The sequence below is a fragment of the Danaus plexippus genome, chromosome Z (genome assembly GCF_018135715.1).
Source record: "Danaus plexippus chromosome Z, MEX_DaPlex, whole genome shotgun sequence".
Lineage (NCBI taxonomy): Eukaryota > Metazoa > Arthropoda > Insecta > Lepidoptera > Nymphalidae > Danaus > Danaus plexippus.
In genome coordinates, this window is record NC_083559.1 from 4,362,111 (window position 1) to 4,389,088 (window position 26,978).

Below are 26,978 nucleotides of genomic sequence, written 5' to 3' on the forward strand. Positions count from 1 at the left end.
AATTTTTTTTTCAAGTAAACACTACGTTTCTATGTTGAAGACAACAAAATTTAAAAAAAAATTGCTGTCCTCATAAACACCTGTAGGTATTTATTAGGTTACTGGTGAGTGTTTTACTTTCATTTTTTTTGTTCAAGTATATTTTTACTTTGATTTATATTAAAAATTATAGCAGTATTTCTCTTAATCCTTTTTCCTATTTGCTTTACTATATAGCACTCAATGGTTCGTAATAACTAGGAATAATAAACATTGATAACATAAAATGCTTGTGATTTGTTCAGTAAATAGCAACTAAAGAACTTAATACAATTTTATTACAAGGTAATAATAGGAAAATTTTTGTTATTTTTGATTTTTTAACGTTACTAAGCGACGGTAACTACATTTTTGGTTATCAGATATTCAATCAGGAGGTTAATTTAGTTGCACTGTTTAATACTAACATTTTTCGTTTAGTACACTGTTTCCCAAAGTGAACAAAACTTTCATGACCCTTTTAAAAACATAAAAAATTATTAAAAGAACCTTAAACCCTTTACAAAAACAAGACGTGATTATAATATATATTCTTTTGAATTTATATAGCACGAGACTAGAAAAATATCTTAAAATTAAAGTATTGTATTATGTAATAGCTGAACTTATGATCTGTATTCAGCAAAGGTCATTAACATTTTATCGAAGAATTGATCGTTTATCTATGTGATAAGACATGCTGTTGCCTCGTTATAACACACAACAGTTGACACGCGCCGTTCGCGTGCATCTGATAGGTGTTTGTTTAAATTATTGTATATCACGTATGTTAACATTATCAGAGAGTGTCGACTTAATATATATATATATATATATATATATATATATATATATATATATTATTATATATATATATTATATTACTCTTAATATATTTAAAAATAAAACGAAATATAAGATTTTTATAATTAGCTTAAAAGAAAAGTATTTATAACTGTTTATATATATCATATAGAATAAACTGGTTTGTCTTGACTATAGAAATATAGGTGTCAACGTAATCATTGGATTAATATATTTATATTATTAAATCTAATAGCTTATAATATAATATTATAAAAACGTTATCTTTTTCATAACCGGGAGCGTATCATAAATGTCATAGGATCTTGATGTATTGAATGTCTGCAAGGTATGACATGAATGTGATTTTATCGGATAATTTCGTCCTAAATTTTTTATTATAGAAAATAAATTGAAAATGTTGTTTTTCTTTAATCCAATTTTAGGCGTTTTTAAGATTATTTTCAAATGAAAGCATTCCTATTGAAATTTACCAATGCAATCATTTCACCCATACGAGTAAGTCAATTAATTATGCGTTGTAATAAATATTTTTATATTTATATGAAAAAACGTATATGAAAAAATGTTTTTACACTGAAAACTTTATCGCTAACGAGTTGTTTTACCGGTTTCGAATTAAATTTTAACTTTGTTAACCTGCATTACAGCTGCGGCTGTGCCCTTGGTATGTAGGTTGCATGAAATTAATTAATACCTACCTTAAAAATAACTCCGACAATTGAGTTTCGCAATGTTCTGAATTACGTATTTAAGCGGTCAAATACAAATTTCCATCAATAAAAACATTTTTATCGTAATACGTACAGAAATAGACGGGTTAAAAACAACTAACTGGCACTTCCAACTACCTTCGCCTTTTTGTTGAAATTTAAAACAGTTACCTCGCTCATCAAGCACTTTAGTAACTGTGAATCTATTGACAAGTCTTTGAAAATTTAAAACAGTTTAGTTCAGCAAATCGATTTTCTCGATAGTTTTACACATGGAAGAATCTAGAGTAGGTACTAGTCCTTTTTCGTGTAAATAGTATATTTTTTTGTGTGTATAAAATATTAAAACGTCATATCTAATTTTGTTCTAGTTATAGTAGTGGTTAGCTTTTTCATTAAATGATAAAACTAATTTTAAAATACTTTTTACGCTATATCATATCATTCTTCAAATATTTTTTTGTACAATAACCAGTACCGTTTTAAAATGAATCATGTTCCAACGTAAATACCAGTCGATAGTATACTCGAATATAGTATTCGTACCGCTGCGACCATTTTAGACGTCAGACACATTCTTAATATAGCAATAACATCGAGAAAATCCTTTAAACATTGAGAATATATGGAACACAGATATTTTTATGTGAATGGATCATCTATAAAAAAGATAATAACAAAGTGACGTAAAAGATTCACTTTAACTATGTTATATATTTTTTTTTATTTAAAGAAAATGTTTGAGAATTTTTTTTTACTTTTTCGTTCTACAAATAATATGTTCCGTGTCCTTAATATGCGTTTTATATTTAAAGGGATTTATCGAGTGAATTTCATTGGTAATTTCAAAAAAGTAATTTTAATTTTTTATAAATAAATTTTCATTCAATTTTTTAATTACATAGTAAATAGTAATAATACAGAATTTCTATTAAATTTTTTATATAGCTGTTCTGTGTCTTAAACTAGATAACTAAGCATGAGACTAAGATACCCGTTTCATTACCCATTCACTTGACACTAACAAATGATGTTAGTTTCATTTTCCCTTATCACTTTTAATAAGAATCCTTACTTTATTCTGTTAATAGAAGGTTGGTTGTACTATTGTTAGAACAGATAATTGTTAGAACAGATAATTATCTTTCATAATTCAATGCCCCTTTCGAATATGTCTTAAAGATCGTTCAGAGCACAATATAAAAAATATAAAAGAATAATAAATCTATAAAAAAAACACCAATAGGTTGAATGATAAAGTGCGTAATAAAATAATCGTAACGTCGGGTTTGCGTAATATATTTTTTATTCTTAAATGTTATTTTTTATAACTGAGAATTGATAAGATCTTTTTTCTAATAATATCATTAGAATATTCCAGAGCATACATAGATGGTGTTAAGGAAAGTTTTATGTAGTACGAAATAGGCACTGGAAAGCGATGAATTGTACAATTAAAACTACTGACTACTGAAAACAGTGAGCATCTGGCAAATATTTAAGTACCCCGCAGTACGTCCTGCGATATATTGCCCAAGCTTTATATTTATTAAAACTAACTGTCTGATATGCTTATAAATTTACATTGTTCTTTGAGTTTATTGTAAAATATATTTCATAAGTAATAAATATTTTTAATTTTCGAATTAATTTATTATCAGACTTTTTTAAGTAACCTTAGAATAGTCGTTATAAACATATTCAAACTTTGTAAGCATTACTTTTTGGAAAACACTTAATATTGAGTTATATAGTGAAAGATAATTGAACTTCAGAATAATTAAGACCTTACCGCCAAAATGATTTATTTAAGTCATCGTGGAAAGGTTACTTAGGTAGGTAGGCAACTTATATTGAATAAATAGGACCACTGATACTAACCTGGTGTCACTGTTATAAAAACTTTGTACGTTATGCCTTTGGACGTAGATGTACCTACATTGAGTCAAAACATTAAAGTATATCAAACACCCACAGTATTGTCATATTGCAAATGCTATTTGTTTGAAATAATATCGACTAACAACGGGATGTATAAAACATTATCATATTCAATAAATGATGAATGCCAAGTTACAATGCAATAATAAATTTCTATTGAAAATATTTATAGTTCACGTTCGACAAGTTTCCGGATGAGATGACCATTCTTTCTGTCCAGTAAGATGTCCGTTCTTTGTTTCAAATGAGTTCTTTTTGAAGATTATCTGAGCTCTATCTTGTCGGTGGCTGTTACGATAGAGTTTGAATCGATTTGGCAGGCGCAGTGCCGGATAGGGCAAGCGCGGTTTGCAGCAATTCTTTTGAAGACATATCATAAACTAATTTCACCTTATTTGATATCATGATATTAAATATACCATTTCTTAACATTTTTACTTTCTCATGTAGCGACTTATAATCCAACATGGGCAGGCTTAAGTATGCGGAGTTCTATTTTGTTCGGGGCCGCCGTATCAAATACTACTCTTGCTATATGGTTAATCCGGCAACGGCCAGGCGAGAATACAGTGCCCCCACATCCTGGAGACGAAATCAGAGCAATGTCAACGTTCAACGTCAGCAGACTCAATGTGTTATAAACAAAACGATATCTTACTCGAATATACCCTTGTTAACTAAATATGTAACAATTTTCCACGCTGCTGTACTATTTAAAAGGATTCAAATAAACTGAGTATTGATCGATAGACCAAAGATAATTTTAAATAAATTTTTGTAAGATACATATTCATTTAGGTAATAAAAAAAAAACATGGATTTCATGTTGCTAAAACGAAATGCACTTTATTTGTTAAAATGTTAAATCGTACGAAATTTTAATGGTTCTAAAATATATCGTATGCGATTAATTAATATTTTGCCATTTCCAAAATGATAATAGTTATTTTACATTACCGGCGGTTTTGCGGTTTGTTAAATCGCAATCCATCATACGTAGTTTTGTCGAAACGAATTAATGCAACCACAAAAGTACATTATAGCATATTGTACGATACATGTTTCAATTAAATTATTTTTTATTTTAATTGGATAATCGGAAAAATAAATAAATTGGATAAAAAACGATTATAAGATTATAATACTTTCCAATTTTTGTATTAAAAAGTTTTCGGGTCCTCTTATCAAAGTATTTTAATCCATGCTAGGGGCTTCATAGTTGTATTGGTATAGTTAAATTTATTAATTTCAATGACTATTTATATTTATTATTTATATCTCAAAGTTATTATAGAACATAATTTTTGATAAAAAAAAAATAAAAATACGTCACCATCGCGTCCAGTGATGTAGGAAGGATTTTGTCAGACAAGATTAACAAAATATTTTTAAATAGATAGGGCATATGTATTAAAATTTTAGAGTAATAGAATTATGCAGCGTTTGAAAAAAAAAAAAACTTTCCACTACTGAGGGAGACGGTATAAAGAATCATTGTCAAACATCTTGAAGATCCAAACGATCTAAACCATTGTTTACTTTAACATTCGATGTAAATATTTGTAACTAATTCACAGGAAAATTTAACAGTGCTTCATATATTTAATTTGAAGTGCTCGATTTCAGGTACATTGCACCTATCATCTAATGAAATAATAAATAATATCGAGCTGAAACCGGATGGCTGTAAATTGTATTTGTTGCAAACATTAGTTTCTATAGCACGGTCACGATCTCAGTTCGTGTGATCCGTGTGATATATGGCAAGGGCATAATGAACAAATATTGATTCTGTGAAGATTTATTGGTCTCAACTTTAACACATGAAACATTTTGACAATTTTTAGTGATATGATAGAATTTGATTTCCTGAGTTAGAAATCATACTTAACATAATAAATTATTGTTTATGTAAACAAGAGTGTCTTATCCGTCTTAACCGATCAAAAATTAACTGATATATTGTCCTTTGATTGTAGTGATGTGCTCGTATGAATAACTTGATATAAAATCTTAATCCAAGGTCCACAAGTTTTTGCGTGACCGAGTAACGAACGTAATATATAAACACAGTCTCTTTATAAAATTTATTTTGCTTAATATAAGCCTGATTCTAATTATGTAATAGTATTAAATTTTACTAAACATTTTTTTATATGATTATAAAAAAAAACATAGTTACAGTTTTTCATTGAGGTTACGTAATACACCATACTCAGAATATATTTATAAAGAATAAAATTTTTGATCTCTAATAATAAAATGCATAAGTAATAAAATAAGCTGAGCTAATTGTAAATATTGCTTTTGCGAAACTCTAAATTACGATCTAGATACAAATAACATTGTGTGTCCTAATTAATGTTGTAAAAAGTATCATAAAAGGCGAACTTGCTGATTACCATACAATTTTTGTGAAATTAAATCTCTGAGGGATTTGAAAATGTTTTTTTTAAACTGTATTTAGTTATAAGCAACTGTCTTAATTATATTAGTATCATCTATGAAATGGAAAAATTGAAGGTTTTGCTTTGAAATATGTTTTTCTTTCTATTTCAATGTTTATATTAAAGTAAGTGTAACTCAATTTTGTTTCCTTGACTATATTATAATAATCTAGTATATTCCTGTTTAGAAAACGTAAAAATATCATGGATGTTCTTCCTCCGATAACATTGTGACGTGCCACTTTAATGACGCTAGTGTGGTTCTAAAGATTTTTTTTCTGTAACAAAAACTCACATAGTCTTTTATGTTAAGTTTTTACTTCATCGCAAAAACTAGTTACTTTTCTAAAACAAGTCATTTAAGACGAATAAATTATGAACCAATTTGAATTTTTTAAAGTAGAATGGTTTTAACTATACGAATACTCCTGATACTGATTCTTCAACAATTAGTATACTAGCTGTTTCGCTTAATGAACCACAGCCGAGCTTACGTTTGTATTGCAAAACATGACTCCCTATGCACAATATAATTCAGAACAAACCTCACACTAATTATTCAAAGCTACATCTAGAGACTGCTTGTTATGTGAGACGAAATTTCATCTTAATGAATAAACCACACTACTAGCTGCGAATGTTGCTTGTGAATTCTGTATATTAATACTTTCAATTATATATATGTATATCATGTTTCAATTCTCCGTTTTTTAAATTTCTATTATATATTTATTATATTTACGTGAAAATTTATATAAATTTGATAGGTTTTAATTTAGAAGAGATAGTATAATTCAAAACTAGTATGATTTTATATTTTATTTTCACCTAGAATTCATTAATTATTTGTTGCATTAATATTATGATAAATCTATCTCATTTAAAATATAAATGTTAATTATATTATTTTACTTGTTTATTGAATATTTATTACACAATTCTGTATTAGCTTACGCAAAATCCGATATAAAGCGGATATATGTACACACACACACACACACACACACACACACATATATATATATATATATAAATAATCCAAACTCTTATATACTTATAATATAATTGCTGATAGAGTTTATTTACTCTTTATAATTCGTACATTTAGATGCTGGTTTCCATAACACACTATACAATGGAAAACTCAATACATTATAACCAGCTAAGATAAAATTGTCACGAGATTTTATAATTTTGTATGAAATTTATGCTTTGTTTTTGGTAATTTCTTATAAAATACTGTATACATGACATCCATCGCGTTGTGTTTATTTTATTTTTTTTAATTTTAAAATTTTTCTTTAAAATTGACAAGAATAATAAATATTAAAAAAAAATTTAGTCTGATATGAAAAATATACGTTTAAAAATTACATATTAATTTAATTGCATTTTTAAAAACTGTGTCCAACATTTAACCTTAAAGATGTTTTAATTATATACCAGATATGGAGTTTAATAACAATTTAAGTAATTAAAGTCCGATTAGACTAATTATTTATTAGACGATCCTCTGCCTGTTCTCGATTTTGTCGTACTCTTGGTATGTTTGTTGCACGATAATTCAGCCCAATAAGTATTTTTATTTTTCTTTTTCGATTCGTAAGTCACACAACTGCTGTGTTCCATATAGATTGTATCAAAATGGGTACAGCTTTTTTTAAGAAAATTAAGAAATGCAAAGACTTCACTTTTATGATTTTCTTGGTTGTGGTTCTCTTTGGCAAAAGTTTTTAATATTAGTACTTTTAAAACACGTTTGTTTTCTAATAAAAATTTATTATAAATAATCATGATCCTATGCACCACTGATCAAAAAATTAGTTCTATTAAGCACAACATAACTACACTTTCTTTAGTGAACTGAAAAGTAGATATAATGTTTTAATTCCTCTAAAACACAATAAAAACTTGTGAATACTTATATCTATTTATTGTTTACAAACAGCACAGAATACAGTTTACAGTCCTATTGTAAATGTGAATGAAAAGTACCGACTAAAAAGACGTAAGTATCAAGAATCTTGTCGATTGTTCTTTTACGACCTTTGCTTTAAAGAAATAAAAATAAAACAATTATTAATTTTACATATTTTTTTATTTTTGAACATAAAAGTTTCTGAAAGCGACAAAGTTTTTTATTAAAACTTACTCGAAATGCTGTGAAAAGGTCTTAGTAGTTTTCAGTAGACAAGCGCATAAGCTGAAGTACAGTTTGCAATAAAAGACGAATTCAAATAGGAAAATCAAGAAAAAACTTTCACTTATGTAATAAGTGCGTCGTAAGTTGCATTTGTCGCCATGAAATGGTTATGCAAATGAAAGGCGATATTTCTGTATAATATATAATTGTTACAAGATAATCTATTTAAAAAGTTGGCATAGAACGAGATCATAATGTTATTGCAAGTTTAATAGAATAGAGTAAGAGGAGATGAATTCAATTTCAACAGTAACTGATTTGCTGTAGATAGACTACTTAGATTACAACCTAGTTTGAGTTTATACTATTTTGATTTATTGATTATGAAGAAATTTAGCTTCAATTTACTTACTTTACTCTAGCTGCCACCAAAACTTAAAACTGTACTTTTTCTGGAGATCAGGGTTCAGTGCCTGGCTTCATTTTATTCTGATTATTTCCACTAACGATTAATGATCTTCAATTTGTAAAGAAACATCTCATGCTTTTATTAATAACAGTCGTTAAAAAGATATTTCCCTATTTAAACATAACAATCCATAAATAATCGACACATGTAAATCTTCTTCGAAAGAAAAATATCTGACTCAAAGAAAAATATCTGACTCTTGCACAAAGACCTTTATTTTTATAGGGAAAGTATAAATTGGTTATGCAATTCTTCTTATTTGATATTTATATATACATTTTATTTTACGACACTAAAAAATCTTGAGTTTTATATATGTTATAAAATTTGACATAAGGATAATGTGTAAATAAAATTTAACTTTCTCCGTCCGATGAAAAATTAATTAATAATAATTATTGTATCATAACTAATAAGTCATACGTGTAATATGTGTTATTTAATTAGATTTGGAAATTTATTTTTCATTTTTATATTGGACTTATTTATATATAATAAAATCCATAGACTAAAAATTTTTTTTAGTTCTCTAATAAAGACGGGTTTCGTCGTTTATAAAACTTTTGGATATCAGTTTGGTAACATGATAAAAGTCTTATCTCGTACTTGTTATATTCATAGTTTGACTAGCATGCTGCAATGCGCTATTAAACCGATACCGTTTTAATCTTATACTTACGATATTATTCTTACCAAAATAAAATACCATTTCCTTTATGGGACTCTACACCAAAATTGCAGCCATTATTTTATTTGACACATATCCGTTATTGACATTGTGGACACCTAGGATATGGGATTAGCAAACAATCAGCTTTAATGGTCCCGAAGAGGGGACCATTACCTGCTTCAATTTGCCAGAACAGTTTAATGTTATGGGACATCCTATACCGGTTATGTAGGGTGGGTAACAAGGATGTTATATCTAGTAACTAATTGTCGATGACTTGTTGACTAGCAATGAGTGGATCACCGTAAACAGTTCTCCCTCCACGCAAGCGTCTGGAGATGCGCGCGCATATATACACCAGCACGCTGTACAAGCATCAGTCAATTTCTGAACAGCGTTTGTTGCGGACGACTGCATATTACTCGCATACGCATCACACTACATACGTACGATTCGCGCGGGACTTCGTGGGTTCTTTGTAAAGGTATTGTAAATATATTTTATTATTTTTATGTGAGCGTTGAGAAACAAGTTAGGTTCGGTTTAGCAGGATACTAGGGTAGGGAACACTTCGTGTGGGCCGTTGCATTGCGAATTGTATCATACGGCCAAAATAAGGTTGCCATAAAACGCTCGCGACACTAACTTGTAATAGATTGCTTTGCGAACTTTTCAACACTTCGTCAACTAAAACTTAATGAATAGTTACGATCAATTAGTTTTAACAGTTTTTAAAGTCGCGACGAAAAGTTTGAAAAAGTTACACTACTCTCGGAATAACGTTTAAATTTAAAGTTTTATTTACAAGTACCGAAATAAATTGAGTTTTTGAGTATACTACAAAGTTTTAACTTACCAAAGAATAACTTTTACTATACGAAGTAATACATTGGAGCGACGAAACAAGTAATTAGTAACTTGTTTTCATTCTGTAATAATGTCACACGCGTAAACAGTTAAATTTCCACTATGTATGAGATAATTATCCCTTTCCCGAGTTATTAAAGACTAGTTACGATCGTGAAGCTTTTTTCTTTATCTTAAATAAATAAAGAACATTAAACATGCATTATTAATTGATTTGTCAGTACCGGGTGTTACAAGCTGTGGTGTCATTAAGTTGTTATTAGTTATATACACCGGATATATAAAATTCAATGGGAAGGCAAACTCTATTTAGTTACTTCACCAATCTATTGAAATATAAAAAGAATAGTTTTTAGCTAAGATGATCTTTCATCAAAAATGTGGGTAGTTGCTAAAGACCTATACTATTTCCGATAATTCAGCAGCAACATGTGTATAATTTCAAATTATTAAAAAAAAAAACAAATTTTAGTTGGTTTCAACTACGATATTGTTGTAGCTCAAAACTGTTGTTTACGGAAAGTAATATATATATAAAGTTATTATCTTAGATCATTGTTTTCATAATTGGAGACCGTGAATTATATAAAAGGTACTCATAGCTTAATATTTATTTTTAATTTGAAAGTGTACATTTCCAAAACTCACTAAATATTTATATCTCCGAGTTCCTGTTAAAATATTGTCGAAGGGCATTAAGATAACGTTAAGAGACTTTCTCCAAATTAAAAACAAGATTAAATCACTCCTTAGTAACCTAACCAGTAATGTTGGAATCTGAAGGTAACTTTATATATAATGTCGATAAAGCATGGACAATACGACAAGCTCCGTATAGATGTATTTAATTATTTACTTCAGCTGTTTTGACATGATTAAGATAATAATTCATAACGTCTAAAGAAGTCTCGCTAATTAATATTAAAATTACCTTTATGAAGTGGATGTTTTGGAACTTTTAAAATTCTCATGCCTTTAAATTGTTAGCTGGAGTCACGGATGTTATTGCAAGTCTACAAAATATTTGTTTTAAACTTCATTTTCTTTAAACAATAGGTAAAGTGTTACGTGAAAACTAGGGTGTTGCAATTTAAATCACGTAATGAATACTTTTTACAAAATTCTAATTAATATATTTAATAAATAAATATGTCATTTATGTTAAGAACCAAAGAAATTCATGGTACGTTCACATGTGCGTGAAAATTTTATCGACGGTCAAATTATTCCATGAACCAATAACGCAATACGGTTTTAATTGATATAAATTCGTTGTTGTCAAAATATCTTTACGCTAAAATGCATTAAGTTAACGAGTTCATGTTAAAAAAAGAATTCTGCGCCCAACAAAATGATGTTCATGCAACTAACAATGGAACAACATAAACATCTCCAAACACAACAGATATGTATTTCTCTTTAAATCCATATTTATCCCGCTTATGTGTACTCGGAGATTACTGTGATGTTCTTGGCAGTCCGTACTTGTTTAAAAAGTTACCATTCATAATAGTAGTATCACGGTCCGAAAACGTGAACGCGGCAAAGGTCAAACGGAACAATGTTTGAATGTTGACGTTTTTACGAGCAAAGGATTTACTTTTTGCGCGTAATTCAATAAACATTCAATATTATAATATATAATGCGCCTTTTTAAGGCTTTTTTGCTTCATTTTTATTTCTTCAGTTGCCGATTGAATTCAATCAATTTTATAACATTCATTTAGATTAGTACTTTTGTTTTATTTTTGGTTTACGTGAATAATTATTTTAAGTAATTTAGCAAGTCTCTACATTCAGAGACTGATTTAAAAACAGATATGATTCACTCTCGGTCACGCACCTCGCACCCTTGAGCTATATTTGCGATCTAAATTTTCCAAATACACACTGTTTATGTTAAATACTTTTACAGAATATGAGGAAAATCCCTATACATTTTCGTTTTATATAATATTTAAATTTAAATTACTTCAGATTTCGGAAATGTCGATTCATTTGATATTGATACTGTGACCAGGACAGACTTCCTTTATAAAATGTTTTCCTTTTGTTTACTTGTAACTTATTTTTGGTAACTTCATATTGGATATATTTTGTCCTTCATAATAATATTATGTATCTTGTACAGCCGGCTCGACTCGCAGTGACCCAGTGAACATTGATCTCCTTATCTTAAGGAAAATATCAGGAATATAACGAAAGTATGAGTAGAATGAAGGTATAAACAAATTAAAGAACCTCATATCCTCAAATGTAATTTAATTAAAAAAAAATGGTATTAGTTGCTTGGACCTTTTTCTTAACTGTATATCCCAAACATAAAGGAGTGTTATTATGTTCAGCTGTACCTATGGATTGCTATGTTGATGTGTTGTTGTTCCTAACTGGTGTGTTAGAGATGAAATTATACCTCGTTATTTAAGACGTAATTTGTACTGGTCACAAAAATAATGTACCGTAATTATGAAAGAAATATATTGTTTTTTTTTCACATTTTATAATAAATGTGCCGTGTCACTATAACGAATAAATAGTGGCAAAATTCCCGTTTATAAATAAGGGATGTAATTTATTCATAGCGTGCCCTTAACCACTACTACAACAGGAAATAGAAAAACCAGCACGCAAAAAAAATTAACCCTAAAACACGCTTTGAAATAGTGTTTAACAAAAAAGTAAAAATAAATATGTTCTAAACTCACATAAAAAACGATTTATATGTACTTATTTTTAGTTATATTTTTTGTACATACGTATATCTACAACGCTTTATACGTATCTATTTATTGAATATAGAAAATATATCGATAGAACACTTGACCCACATTAATTCGTTTTGTAAACAATGATACATCTTAGCATTGACATGTTATCAAAAAACAAATTGTGCGCAAACCGTATAAAGTAGGCCATCTAAGAAAATTATAATTGTAACACCATCTGGCCGTAGCAAACGGTTTGATAAACTGATCTTAGGTATAATACGGCTTAAAGAACGCGAATTAAAAAACATTTAGGTTACTACAAGGAGGAAGCATGTAACAAAATGCAGCTGATAATATAAATGTATTTAGAAACAGACTTAAAGTATTAGCTATGTATAGAAGCTGCCAAGTTTTATTCCAAAGAAACCAAGACAGAGAGAAATTTGAAAGGGTACCAAGCTTGCATTTAACATCTTGTTGTTTAGGATTTTGCAAATAGTTTTGTATAAAAGATTTAGAACTAGTGGAAGCGTTTTCCAAAATATCTTAGTCGTTTTATAAAAACTAACGGGAATGAGTATGTTATTGATACCTATATAATATTAATTAAAACAAAGTTAATTTCACAGTCTTCAGTTACGTTCCGCAACTAACAAACATCGATGAAGTTTAAAAATTTTGAAAAAGAATGTAAGAATTCACCTAGTCTTCTTATCAAGTATTGCGGGTTGAATTACATACATACCATTGTTTTCATTACCATTGTTTTAAGTCATTGACGCTACTTCTGCAGCTCTTAATTCAAATCTATAGAGAAAACTTCTAAATATCGTTACAATTTTAATGAAATTTTAATTAAAAAACTACTTTTATGTAATCGATGACTTCTGTGACATCTAATTAGTGTTTAGTAATTTTTGGGTAAAAAATTATAGAGTACATTGACCTCTGTTAACACTCTCGAAACGTTTTATTAACGACGATAACGTAAATATTGAAACCAAGTACTCGTTTCAGGTCAAGTCCGCCCGTTGACGCAACAGAGTCGAAGTACCACTATAGGTTAACAGAGTTGCTTAATTTTATTTATCCCTATTTGTAACTTGGCACCATTAAATTGAAGGTTCAATTTATTTATCATGTAAAATTTGTATACAGTTATAAATTGTGACACAAGATTAAAACTTGTTCTATCACAGTATATATAAACTATTCCCATGTCGGTCGGTTCGATAACATCGTTGCGTTCAGTTTTGTAATTATTTAAATAAATTTGTTTCTTCATATCAATTATATTGTAAAGATAATTAAAGTAAATTGTAATACCAAATAACGTTCCTAATTTCTCTTAAAATTATATTTAAATTACATTCTTGCTCGATTAAATTCGATCGATACTAAATTGAAACTAAAAACTATATAGACACGTAGCATAAAGGAAATACGAAAATTTTCTTCATTCATTAGATATTAACTATAAATTGGAACTGTTAAATATATATTTTTTTTAATAGTATGAAAATATTTCGGTTGTCTAACACTTAACAGCTAACGCATGATGAAACATTGATTAGTGACACTGGTGTCAGTTTCAATGTATGTTATTTATTTATCAGTCGAAAACATGTTTTAAATTTTTACTATCATTTAAAAAATATAATCAAGTAATGCGTCACGGCTCGATATTTTGCGTCATGCGGTCTCATCTAACTTTATCATATCACGCTACCTCCCGGTGCAATTGATTATGTTTATTATATTCTTTAAACTTAGCGTCTTGATATAAATATTTATCTTTAGTTATAAAAATAAAGAAAACATCGTGAGTACAATCACTAGAATATCTCCTGTGTTTATAATGATTTATAACCATGAAGTGAGTTTCATTGAAATGGCGGCATAACGCAAATTATATGCTTATGATTAATCTCCTTTGTTTTTTTTCGTATTTATTATCTTTTTATTGGATGAAGGTGTTTAAAAAAAACGATTTCGAAAAACCTTTTAAAGTTAATTAATATAAAGAAAAAAAATCTATAAACATTTTCAAAAATGCATAGCATTATAGCTAATCAAAGGTCATACGCTGCCGTTGCAAAATTGCTGGCAAGAGATTGTAATTTTGCAGATAGGTGAATGTCCGTAAAATAAAATTGCCCCAAGTTACACGGTAATAGCTCGATAGCTAGTCGATACTACGAATGGTATTGTCATATTCTCTAATTATATATATCAGGATGTCATAAGAAGACTTAAATATTTTATAGTTTTTTTTATTTTTTTTTATTACAAAATAAAGAGATTATTAATAAACGAAATAAAGACACAGTCTTTTATAAAAGTTATAACGATGTTGATATTGTGTTCTATCTGCATATCAGACTTAGGTACCTTCTTTTGTTTTTTTATTTCTCTATTAAAACTTAATAACAGCACATCAGTTATAGCTTAATTTTATTTATCCCTTCTTATTACTTGTTAAAATATTCGCGAGAAGCATTTGAAATTAACATTTCAAATGTAAGCGTCTTTGAATGACAAAACAAAAGAAGCGGTCGTGGTTTTAGACGTAACAAAACCAAAATGGATGGTCATCAATCACATGTCATATATACGTTTTCACGCGTGAAGAAACGTAATTTTTTTTTTAACGCTTATCTCATAGTACGTTGCTACTTCTATAACATTGAAAAAATGACGAACAATAAAAAAAATTTTTTCCAAATATGTATTGAAATTAATTTATATATAGATATATGTTAGCATTAATTTCGTTCACATATTTATTATGCATGAAGGTAAATTAGTTGAACATGGAAAGTTATTAAGCCGTTATAAATAAAAGATATTTAAACCGTATAGTTTAATTAAAGTCAGAGTGCTTTGTGCCACCAGAGCTTCTGTAGTATCTAGTGTACTATAAACGAGTTACAGCGGTATCTTGTTACAAATTATCAGTAAATACGTTAAATTATCTTTGTATTGTCTTTTAAATCATTTAATAAATTATTACTGACATTTTGATAAACTCAGAGGGGAGAAAAATAAATATGCTTAGCAACAAAGCCGTTTCTTTTTTTATCGTATCACACGATAACTACATGTAATGGTCTAATTGTTTTGTTGCTATTACTATCATTTATATTGTGACCGATACAGCATTCTCACGTATCATATCTGAAGCGGTAGATATTTTTAGTATTTGTGATATGAAAAATACTTCCAAGTTTCAATGTACATTCCATGCATTCAGTGAGATGTATTATTCGAGTATTCAGCTTGGATTTTTGTACAGTTAAAACTCTATCAATAAAATATATTGTATAAACATTAAAAGTATAATTATATTGGCTATTTATAATATACGTTTTTGGTATACAAATAACATTCACGATATTCTCTGAATTGTCAGAAACCATAACGGCTGGATGAATAAAGATGTTATTTTTATTTGAAAACAACGAACGGCAAAGGACAATTCTATTTCAGCTGACAAAGACAAAACCTGCAAAAACATTAAAAACAGATACGAATGCGGTAAAGCTAAAGGTCTTGTTTAGGAAACTCGTCGAAGTATAATGCTAATGGAATATGAAAATTACACTATAAACATAAATGATATCATAAAAAGAATAAACGAATTATTTCCATTGAAATGTAAGCTGCATTTTAAATTAAGTTCGTTAGCCTAGATTGCCCGTTTTTAAATCGGATTGCTTTTACCTACTTCATATTTATAAAATATTCACACATTCTGTAGCATTAAATATTCGGCAGTTTGAATTTTATATATAGAAAGTTTTGTTAATAAATCGGGTAATATTCTTACACCATTTCAATGTTATAATAATATATAGGTTATATCATTGTTTTTTACTTTAGATGCTACACCTTAAATGTAAGACGGATTTAAATTAAAATAAACCACAAACTTTTGGGTAATGTGTAGTATTCTCATAAATTCCTATAAAACAATAAAACGTTATTGACTTACATCCAGAATAATTTACAATTCAGAACAGTCATTTCAATATGAATAGTTAATTTTCAATTGCCATCGCTTCAAATAACGGACACTGACGGAATAAAGCAAAATGTGATCTTTTATAGCGAAGCAATTTTACATAGTGTTTTTAAAAAATATATACCCTGGTAGCCGAGTTTTGTTTCGTAAGCCAGGATATTCGGAAATATCACTGGATGATGGCAAGAAATAAATACGAAGCTCAAATTAGGTTGGTTGGAATTTTATAAAAAATTAATTAATTTATAACGCACTCGTGATAAATCGTTATATATTATGAAATAGATTCGAAAAAAAAAATGAACGTCAGGAACAAGTTGGACGACAAGATAAAAGATATCTAATTATAAATTCTGCTGACTAATGTCCGCATAATGAAGGGCAATGCACGTGATTCAAGCACTTATCGGTTCTTTCCCCAGCATTATTATAAATGTATTTCCAAGCTTGTATTTATTAAACTCGAACATTCAGAAACAAATTTCCTTGATTTAATTAGATTCTCGTTCGCTTTGAATTAAGTTGATTAGAAATACGAAATACTCGGAATTCCATGTTTCATGTTGATTATATTTTTAATGTTTTTTTTTTAATATTCTTAAAAAGGAAGGTTTGATTAAACATGACATTACATTAACATTGAATACCAATTTATTGTCTATTGAATTTCGAACAATTAATCTGTTAGAAATTAACATAAAATATTACAGATCTTAAAATACCGATAAGAATAGCTTGTTAGAAACTGTTCCGAATAATTTATTAATAATGAAATTAATTCAGTGGTAATTAAAATTTCAATGGTAATACAAAAGATAGATATATGTAATTGGAACTGATTTCTCTATAGACAACACATATACGAGCTATCCGTATTGCTTGATCAATGCTAAAATTATGGATTCTTATAAATATAATCTATTAGATTATTACACAATAAAATATAGACAATATATTATAAACAATAATTAATAAATTTATAGTAAAATATACTCGTAACAAAGACAAATACTTTGGCATCGAATTTAATTTAAATCGAATTTATTGTTTACACTCGATTTCTTTATAATACAATTAACGAAATTATACACTTTTATTTTTATCGAGCAATTAAAAAACTTCTAGCCAAGTGTGTACGTATGTCGTTACATAAGATTTCTATTTTATTTCATTGATAGCTAGATGTCTGTATTGAATTCGAAACGATTTTATTTTAAAATGGAACTTTAATTTTGTTTCTCTATTTTTTTTAATGGACATGGCATGAACAGCTCACTTAATTCGCCAAGTGTTGATTAACGAAACGGATTAATATCGAAATACCTTCTACGTATGCTGAAGATAAATAAAAGTACTACTCTATCGGGCATTTCAATAAGACCATTCTTAAAAATCGAGCGCATTTGCAGTGAGTATTTAACAAAAGCCTTTCTCTTGCTATTTCTTTGTTCAGAAACGTTGTACTTTTTAAGGTTTTTGTTTCATTGTCTTCTTATAAGGTATTCAATGTATATTTTAATCGATAAAATGGTTAGCGAACGAAACCACAATGGTAAATTTCTGTGCGTGTCATGAATGCCCTACGTCACAAGTTTGGGCATTCAGCCAATCGATATCAGTGTCTTGTATTAAAGATCCGGTCAAATCGACCGGCTGAAATGATTTTAATAACATACCCAAAACGTATAACTACAAAGTTTTAATTAAAAAATATATGTTATTATAATTTTAAATAAGAAACGATTGTTTGCTCCAATTGACACAAATTACTGTGTAACTTGAAGGTACGGGAATGAATGTTGTGAATGGTATTAAATACGAATCTAGATAAAAAAGCATTCACGCCTGTAGTACGTGTTATATAAAGGGAACATTCCAACGTGTATAATTTTTAAGACATATTAAAATGTCATTATATAACATAGTAACATTTTAATGATCTAATTTTAACTCGCTATATTTATTTAACTTTTTTTAAGGTATATTCTACATCCAATTATTCTAATCAAATGTGAAAGCAATGCTTTCATTATTTTATTTCTAATAAGGAATACAAGATGGCCATGACACGGGAATCGAAAACAAAGAATATAATTTCAGCCTCGTTTTTAATTCGATATAATAATTTTAAAATTTCTCGTGTATAGCCTTGTGTTCACACGTTATCATTAATGAATACAAGACAGAACCATAAAAATATAAAATGCTAAATTGACATTATTACACACCATAATTCGCGCGATGTTTCTTTTTCATTAATTATTCTCAGTACCTATTGTCTCGTATTTTATATTTTTATTGGAATTTTAATCCGCTAGTCTGTAATCATAACATTGAAAGTGTATATACATTAAAAAGGAATGTTAGTTACGTTAGGAAAATTAAAAAAAAATAATTCTCTTATCGCGTTTGTATGAAGCAAGGCCGTTAAATAAAATAGTCGCAATAGTATTATTGAAATCGCTTCCTAATGGAAAAGTCAAGGTCATAAAGAAGACAAGTTTAAATATATACAGTTATAATAAAAATTTAAATAATATATACATATATATAATTTTTTTTATTTTATAATATTAAAATTTTACTAGTCATTTAAATTATTATCTAAGACCGCTTGTTGAAGACATTGATGTACTGACGATAGTAAACAATGCATTTATGTACAGAAAATATGTCATAATATTAATATATTATATTCTGTATGTCAATCATCACACCAGCAAACACTTATGTCATATCTACTATATACAACAATAATATGATATTATGATACATCAATTAGGTGAAGGCCAGATTACATATCTACCTATAGATATGAAGTATTTAAAATTTAAACATAAAAAATTTCATGTAATTGGAATTCCATAGTTTTACTCGGAAGTGAAGGGATGATAATCATTTCTTATTCGACTGTTTATAATTTTAAACCTCAATCTCATTGGAACTCGTTGGCTGCATTAGGCATATTACAATTCATTATTAAATGTCAAGGAAAATATATATAATATGCTTATTTGAATATTTATGGTAAACCTGTAAATTTAGCACGGGCTGAGTTTCGCTTATTTATAGACGTTTCATTATATAAACATACTGATCGAGTAAATATTATATGAAAGTTAAAATTAAAAGTTACAACAAAAAAAAATTTAGAGCTGTTTATTACTAGCATTAAAATAATTAACTTGTTTAATATATTTTTAATTGGCTTCTATATAAATGTGTTTGTCTAAAATAACTTTACTGTTTTAAAACGCAATTTCAAAGGCACGTTTATTTTGTAAAGTATGTTGATATTATGATAAATTTTAAATAACTTGCTATGATATTTGTACAATATGATAATATATACAATAAAATCCATTTCCTTTGTTCCAGGTTTCGTTGAAACAGCTCAAAAATGTCTGATTCTGCTAAAATTGAAGGTGAGTAATGTCGTCATATATTTTAGTACTGATATTGTATGGCGCAGCGGATGCAATAAGGATTATTGTAAAGTTTATGTATGTAATTTTTTAAATAATAAAATAAAATACGCGTAGTAAATAGTCCCAAAAATAATAGTCTCATTTAAATAAATACTTGCGAAAGTCTTAGATCTCATTATTATTATAACGATTAAAAACCTTACCGTTTTTTATTCACTTTTATATTTAATTAAATCAAATCACTTATTGAATAATATTAAAAAATGTAAACTTCAAATGTCTTGTGTCATTTCAAAATTATTGTTGTAATGGAAGTTATGAAAAAAAACCAATTGCTTTGTTTAATTTAAAAGTCAATATGATTCATGTTGCTAAAACAACACAAAGGAAATAAACAATTGCAGTGTTATTAGTCTGATAAATTCATTTAGGGTTATTTTTAAATTTAAATTATTCATTCCTATAATGAATGATGAACGTTTGGCGAATGTAATAATAGAAGGCATCACAGATCACAGGAAAGGTTGGTTATTACGGTCTGTAAATTAAGATTGACAAAAATCCATTATTTACACTTTACGTTTCAGTTCCTTTGACTAAATACATACATACGAATAGGTCTACAATGTGTTTAAAAAGGGTTTGCCACAGAGCAGAAATAAAATCGAAATATCGTTCACAGATAATCCTAAAATCCTTTCGGGGCCGGTGTTGACAAACTCTCCGAACGCAGTATTATCCAAGACCCTATTGGGACGCTACAATGATCTTCCTTTACCGGCGGACAAGATTATAGCGACTTACGTATGGATCGACGGCACAGGAGAACATCTAAGATGCAAGGACCGCACTCTTTCATTCATTCCGAAAGCACCAAAAGGTTAGTGAAATATATGTATAAAAAAATATGAAATTAAACAACAACATTACGTAACAATTTATTAATGTCGGAGATCAGTTTTCGTTTGATGTGTTTTAATGATTTAGTGAAGGTAACAATGTATTTTTGATTTCGATTTTTTAAATATTAAAATAGTCTTTGTTCATTGAAAAAAGTGTGATGATGCAACTGTTGATAGTTAGCGTTAATATGGTGATCTTGTAACGCTACACTTCCATAAACGAGTCATTTCATAATACGTCCGCATTAACTATTCTAATTAGCGTAATTCACATTGCGACCTTCGCTAAATATAGAACTGAATTTATAAACATAAATGGTATTCCTGTAAAAATATCAGAGTAACCTAAGCCTGAGTTCATGTGGTCAGACTATACGAGGAGAGTTTTTCACGATTTACATGAGAGCATCAAAGTAATTGTGACTGCAAACTCTTGTTAAGAGTACAGTACATTACAGAATGTAACTCTAACTCGTCTTTCAAACTGAATCAAAAAGTTAATTTATAGTGAGGTAGTTTAATATTTACTTGTAATTTTTATTTCTTTAAATCAACACGAACTTAGTTATCAGAGAAATTCCGTATAAATATACTTATAGACAAATTGACGGAAGTTATAGAAGATCTGAATAATAAATACCGTTTGGAGTTCTATGACACATTCGAGAGAACTCACGAACATGATTACTTGCCGCCATATTTTTTTCCGAAGGATCTAGACGGAATATTTGACATACAATGCAAGTGGAGGAAACGAGTGAATAGGGAGAGCTTTGATGAGAATTTAAAAGGTTTCGTACTAATATTGTCCTCCGCAGACGTAGAAATGTACCTACATTTCTTAAGATAGCTTCGTATTTGTTTTATAGAACTTTGTAATGAATATTCTAGTTAGATAATGTTCTGTAATTGTTGAGACGTTGATGGTAGTTGTTTTAGATTAGTGAATACTTTACAATCATTTCCTATATATCTCATATTTATTAGATAATTTAAGTTATAATCATTTTCAAGACTGATGTAGCTCACAAATTGTTTTTTTTTAATTTTTCATATCAACAATAAGTATAGAAAAGTATACTTCAAAAGATTACTGTTAATGTTAACAAATATTAATTTATAATATTTTACTGCTTGTTATGCTACAAGGTCAAAGATTTGCAATTTTGAGAAACTTTATTTTTACGTAACGGTTTCCAATATCTCGTTATTTTAAATTACTGTAATAGAATCATGTTCCCGCTCATAATTTATTCAGATGCTGACATCTGAAACTGAATAACGTTTCTGTCTTATAGAGTTCCCTAGGAAGATCAATCACATTATGTTAAATTGTCTTACGTTTACAAAAACTAGTTAATGAACAAATTGCTTCTCAGCAAGCTAATTGCCGTTGCCTCAAAACTATGTATTTATAAAGTGTACTAGCAAGAAGCTACATCAAATCTGTCCCGTAATTTATGATGTTCGTCTATTGTATATGTTCTGTCCATGTAATATGTTGTTAATATTTTTATATTTATTCAGAATATAAGAAGATATTTTTTTTCTTAGTGAGAATAGACATGCAATGAAATTTATTGTTTACATACCTACGTAATACGTTTACGTATCCATGAAATGTATTGTATACATACCTATATTAACAATAAGAAAGAAGTCGAATAACGTGTATCTATATTATTTAGATCCCTTTGATATCTGTCTGAATAAAATAATAGTGTCGTAATACTAACGTCAACAAATGATCACATTTTATGAGTTTATTAATAAAAGTTACGACAATTTTACAGTCTCTCTATGGAAAACTATGCAAAGTCACGTTTTGTTTTTGTTTTGATGTAATTGTTTGTTTTCTTCCTACTATATTAATTAATAAAACAGAAACGCATAGTTTACTACTTTATCATAAAATAAAAAAAACATTAAAACGTTTGAGTTATTTCTTGGTAGTTTATATAATTATTTATATGTTATATCTGTGTAATAGATCTGCCGATTTGGAATTACGACGGTAGCTCTACCGGCCAAGCCGATGGTCACAACTCCGATACTTTCCTGGTGGCTCGTGCCATTTACAAAGACCCCTTCAGACGTGGCAATCATATCTTGGTTATGTGCGACACGTACAAATATAACATGGAGCCGACAGGTGAGAATAAAATTCTCGTAATCTATAAAATATTGTTCAATTTATGTATTTATAATATAAATTACCTTTTCCTTTAAATAGAAAAAAAATATATACTTGAACAAAACAAAAAACATTTGAATTGTTTACTATATGTAATTATTCAAATGCAATACCTTAGCAACATTCCTTAAACATTATGCTTTATTGAAACAATAACAATTTATATTACAGAAAGCAACCACCGGTTGAAATGCCAGGAAGCTTACGAGAAGTGCAAAGATGACGAGCCCTGGTTCGGTATCGAGCAAGAGTATATTCTCCTGGACTCGGATCTGAGGCCCTTCGGCTGGCCACCCGGCGGCTTCCCCCCACCACAGGGCCCCTACTACTGTGGAGTTGGCGCGAACAAAGTTTTCGCCAGAGATCTCGTTGAAGCTCATTACAAGTAAGCGCTTGAATTTTATAATTCGCTTTAAGAGCTCAACATTAAACTAATGGAATGAACAATGTAATATGTTATGATTGTCTCGATGTAGGTGCAATCATGCAATAAAAGTAAACACAATCGTTAATTAGCCATTAGGAATAAACCAGCCAGAACCAATTATCTTTATTTCAAAACAGAATAAAAAGAACCGGAAAATAAATATTGTGCTATTTTGTATCATCAACATATGTGTAATTTCTTTTGTGGCTGCTACTATGAATAACAAAGGTCGATTTGATTTCACGTATTGTTTGTATTATGAAGTGAATAGTCATTTACACTGTGACCCAAATTATTTATTAATAAAACAACACCATATTATAACTGCTTTATACCTACATTTCGTATGAACTGTAATCATAATGGGTTTATTAAGGACGCAAAATGCATTTATTAAAGTAAATTTACTGATCTGTCAGTTATATTTATTGCGCCGGGAGTAGTGTTGGCTAAATTAATAAAGTGTGACACATACTTTGCAGTAATGAGTTTAATGTTAATTCGTGATTTTTACAAACAGGTGCTGTTTGTATGCCGGCGTTCCTATTGCCGGTACTAATGCTGAGGTCATGCCCTCGCAATGGGAGTTCCAAGTGGGTCCCTCAGTTGGCGTGTCTGCTGGTGATGATCTGTGGGTAGCGAGATACATCCTTCATAGGCTGGCCGAGGAGTATGGAGTGATCGTGACTTTCGACCCTAAGCCCGTGCAAGAGTGGAACGGCTCCGGTGCTCATACCAACTTCTCCACCAAGAAAATGAGGGAGGATAATGGAATTATGTAAGCCTTAATAATTTTAACAATCCATCTATTTTACAATGTATTGTATCTCTTTGTTGTCATTTGTATGATAACTTATGAGTTCGAGCTGAAGGTTCGTTTTTTCATGCATCTGAAAAGATATAAAGCGCTTATTGCCATTGTAAACACATCAGGCCATAAACTCACTCGAACGTAACGACACATTGTTTTTCCTTTCATAATGTTGGAGGCGAAAGAATTGTTTTGTATAGTTTTTATTATGCGCAGATACATCAGGCATCTGCGTATCAAATAACAACAGAATTGTAATGAATAATGTATGCAATTATGCACAATGCAATATGATGTTACGTTTATTAGCAACACCCACATGATCGTGTTAAAGGGTGATGTAATTATAATGTGTGTATGTGTGTGTAGTGAGATAGAGAAGGCCATCGACAAGCTGTCCAAGGTCCACATGAAGCACATCAAGGTTTACGACCCGCGCGGCGGCAAAGACAACGAGCGTCGTCTGACCGGCCTTCATGAAACCGCCAGTATTAACGATTTTAGTGCTGGTGTGTATTAAAATATCTATATTTAATAAACAGTTATACATTTCTATTTTATGAATCACTGTTCACAGATTCGGAACTGACGAAATCTAGTAGTCATATAAAGATGCTCGTGCCTTTTTGAACAAAATTAAAATGAGGCCAAGTTTCTGGGCTACATCTTGAACGAGACAAAAAAAAAATAGTTTACAATTCAAATTACATCGACGAATTCTTGGTCTCAAAACGATTCTCAATTTTATGTATAATTTCAATGAACGTTTATCTTGCACACAATGTTTGTAACTCGACATCTTTTTCTAAAGGTGTCGCGAGCCGCACAAGCAGTATCAGAATACCGCGTGCCGTAGCTGAGGAAAAGAAGGGCTACCTCGAAGATCGCCGACCGGCGTCCAACTGCGATCCTTACGCGGTCATCGACGCTCTTATGCGCACCTGTGTACTGAACGAATAACTAACCCCGCATGTGCCGCTAGCAGAACAACGCATCCTTTGCGTGAACAACGCTTCGTAAATATAGCTTAGGGAGAATTTCGTTCATATACAACAGTTGTTCTAGATTTGCCGTAATAGATATACTTTAATATAAACTACAGAACGATCAGCTGTTAAACAAATAACATCCAATGTACGCTTTATTATAGATTTTATACTGATATTGTCGAGTGGTGTTTGTATTGTCTACTCTATAGACTAGAATAGTACCAAATGTTACTGACGGGAGATAATTTTCAACGAATGTAGGATATATTTATATATCGTCCTAGCCAAATCCTGTAATTGTCTTTTTTTACATTTTTATACAAATGGCAAATATATACAATATGAATTTTTAACACTTTTTACGAAATAATGCGGAACGGGTGTATTGTTGGGGTTTCGATGCCATTTCCATTTCATAGAAGAACTGTGAAACAATACATCTCGTTATTTAGGTGCCTATAGAATATTTAGGAATTGTTTTTTACGCAATGAATTGTAAATGTGACGCTAGCGCGGCACGCGTTCGTAGCGCGTTATGGACCACAAGATATTATGTAATATTTAGAAAATATTTCTACGACTATTATGTGATATTTAAACATTAATTGTTATTTTCATGTTAAATAGTTTAATATATACAAATTTACCACATATCATTATTTCTAGCAATTCATTTATCGCATATCTAGAAAGAGGATCGGTCCTTATATACCAATATAGATTGTAAGCAATTTATTAATCGTATTATAGATTTTTTGTTTTCGAATGTTTAACGGTTTTATTGTAGTTTAATAACTATGTGCTTTTCTTAAAATATAATTCACATTTTATTTCATGATTCTAACCCGTGAATTGATATTGGAATTGTCAATTCTTTAATGTCAATATATCCGAAACATATATCTATATATAATAACCTAGATAATTTATTATATAAGCCACTAACAAAAAAATAGTTAATAAAATATGTTTAATTGTAATGCCTAAAAATATCCTAGTAAATAAGAATGGGTTTAAGCACTTATGAAACGGAACCTAAAGCTAAAGCTCTAAGCACAAATAGAATCGTGTTTAGTTTATGAATTTTAGATGAATCGATTAATTTTCAATCTTAATTCAATGTCACGAAAGATAAATTTTATATGAACATGTTATCATAAAACGTTATTATGAAATAAACAATAATTTGTTGTAATACCTATGTTTCATTTATCTCCAAAATCCCAATAGTATAAAGTAGACTTTGATATATTTAAATATATATATTGTCTGCGTCTTTCTCCATAATTTATTTGATGTGAAGAAATTGTGAAAATCACATTGCCTTTATTCTAATTCCTTAGTCACACAAAACATTAGAGCGAGACAGAGAAAAAAATTACAAATAATGAGAAAACGCAAA

At 29.1% G+C, this 26,978-nt stretch overlaps 1 protein-coding gene across 1 annotated transcript; it reads left to right on the forward strand.

Annotated features, from left to right (window-relative positions):
* The first annotated feature begins 9,554 nt into the window (after window positions 1-9,554).
* On the forward strand, window positions 9,555-26,771 carry LOC116777131 (glutamine synthetase 2 cytoplasmic-like). Its single transcript, XM_032670509.2, has 8 exons — window positions 9,555-9,710; window positions 20,204-20,250; window positions 20,936-21,133; window positions 23,146-23,307; window positions 23,521-23,734; window positions 24,297-24,554; window positions 24,957-25,096; window positions 25,399-26,771. The coding sequence occupies exons 2-8, from the start codon at window positions 20,226-20,228 to the stop codon at window positions 25,545-25,547; spliced, it is 1,146 nt and encodes a 381-aa protein (XP_032526400.1). The 5' UTR covers window positions 9,555-9,710; window positions 20,204-20,225; the 3' UTR covers window positions 25,548-26,771.
* Window positions 26,772-26,978: the final 207 nt, after the last annotated feature.

Excerpts from the sequence above, each read along its gene's own strand:
- LOC116777131 (XM_032670509.2), top strand. The coding sequence starts at position 20,226 with ATGTCTGATTCTGCTAAAATTGAAG. Across the intron at positions 20,251-20,935 it reads TGATTCTGCTAAAATTGAAG|ATAATCCTAAAATCCTTTCG; the intron begins GTGAGTAATGTC and ends TATCGTTCACAG. Across the intron at positions 21,134-23,145 it reads CATTCCGAAAGCACCAAAAG|ATCTGCCGATTTGGAATTAC; the intron begins GTTAGTGAAATA and ends TCTGTGTAATAG.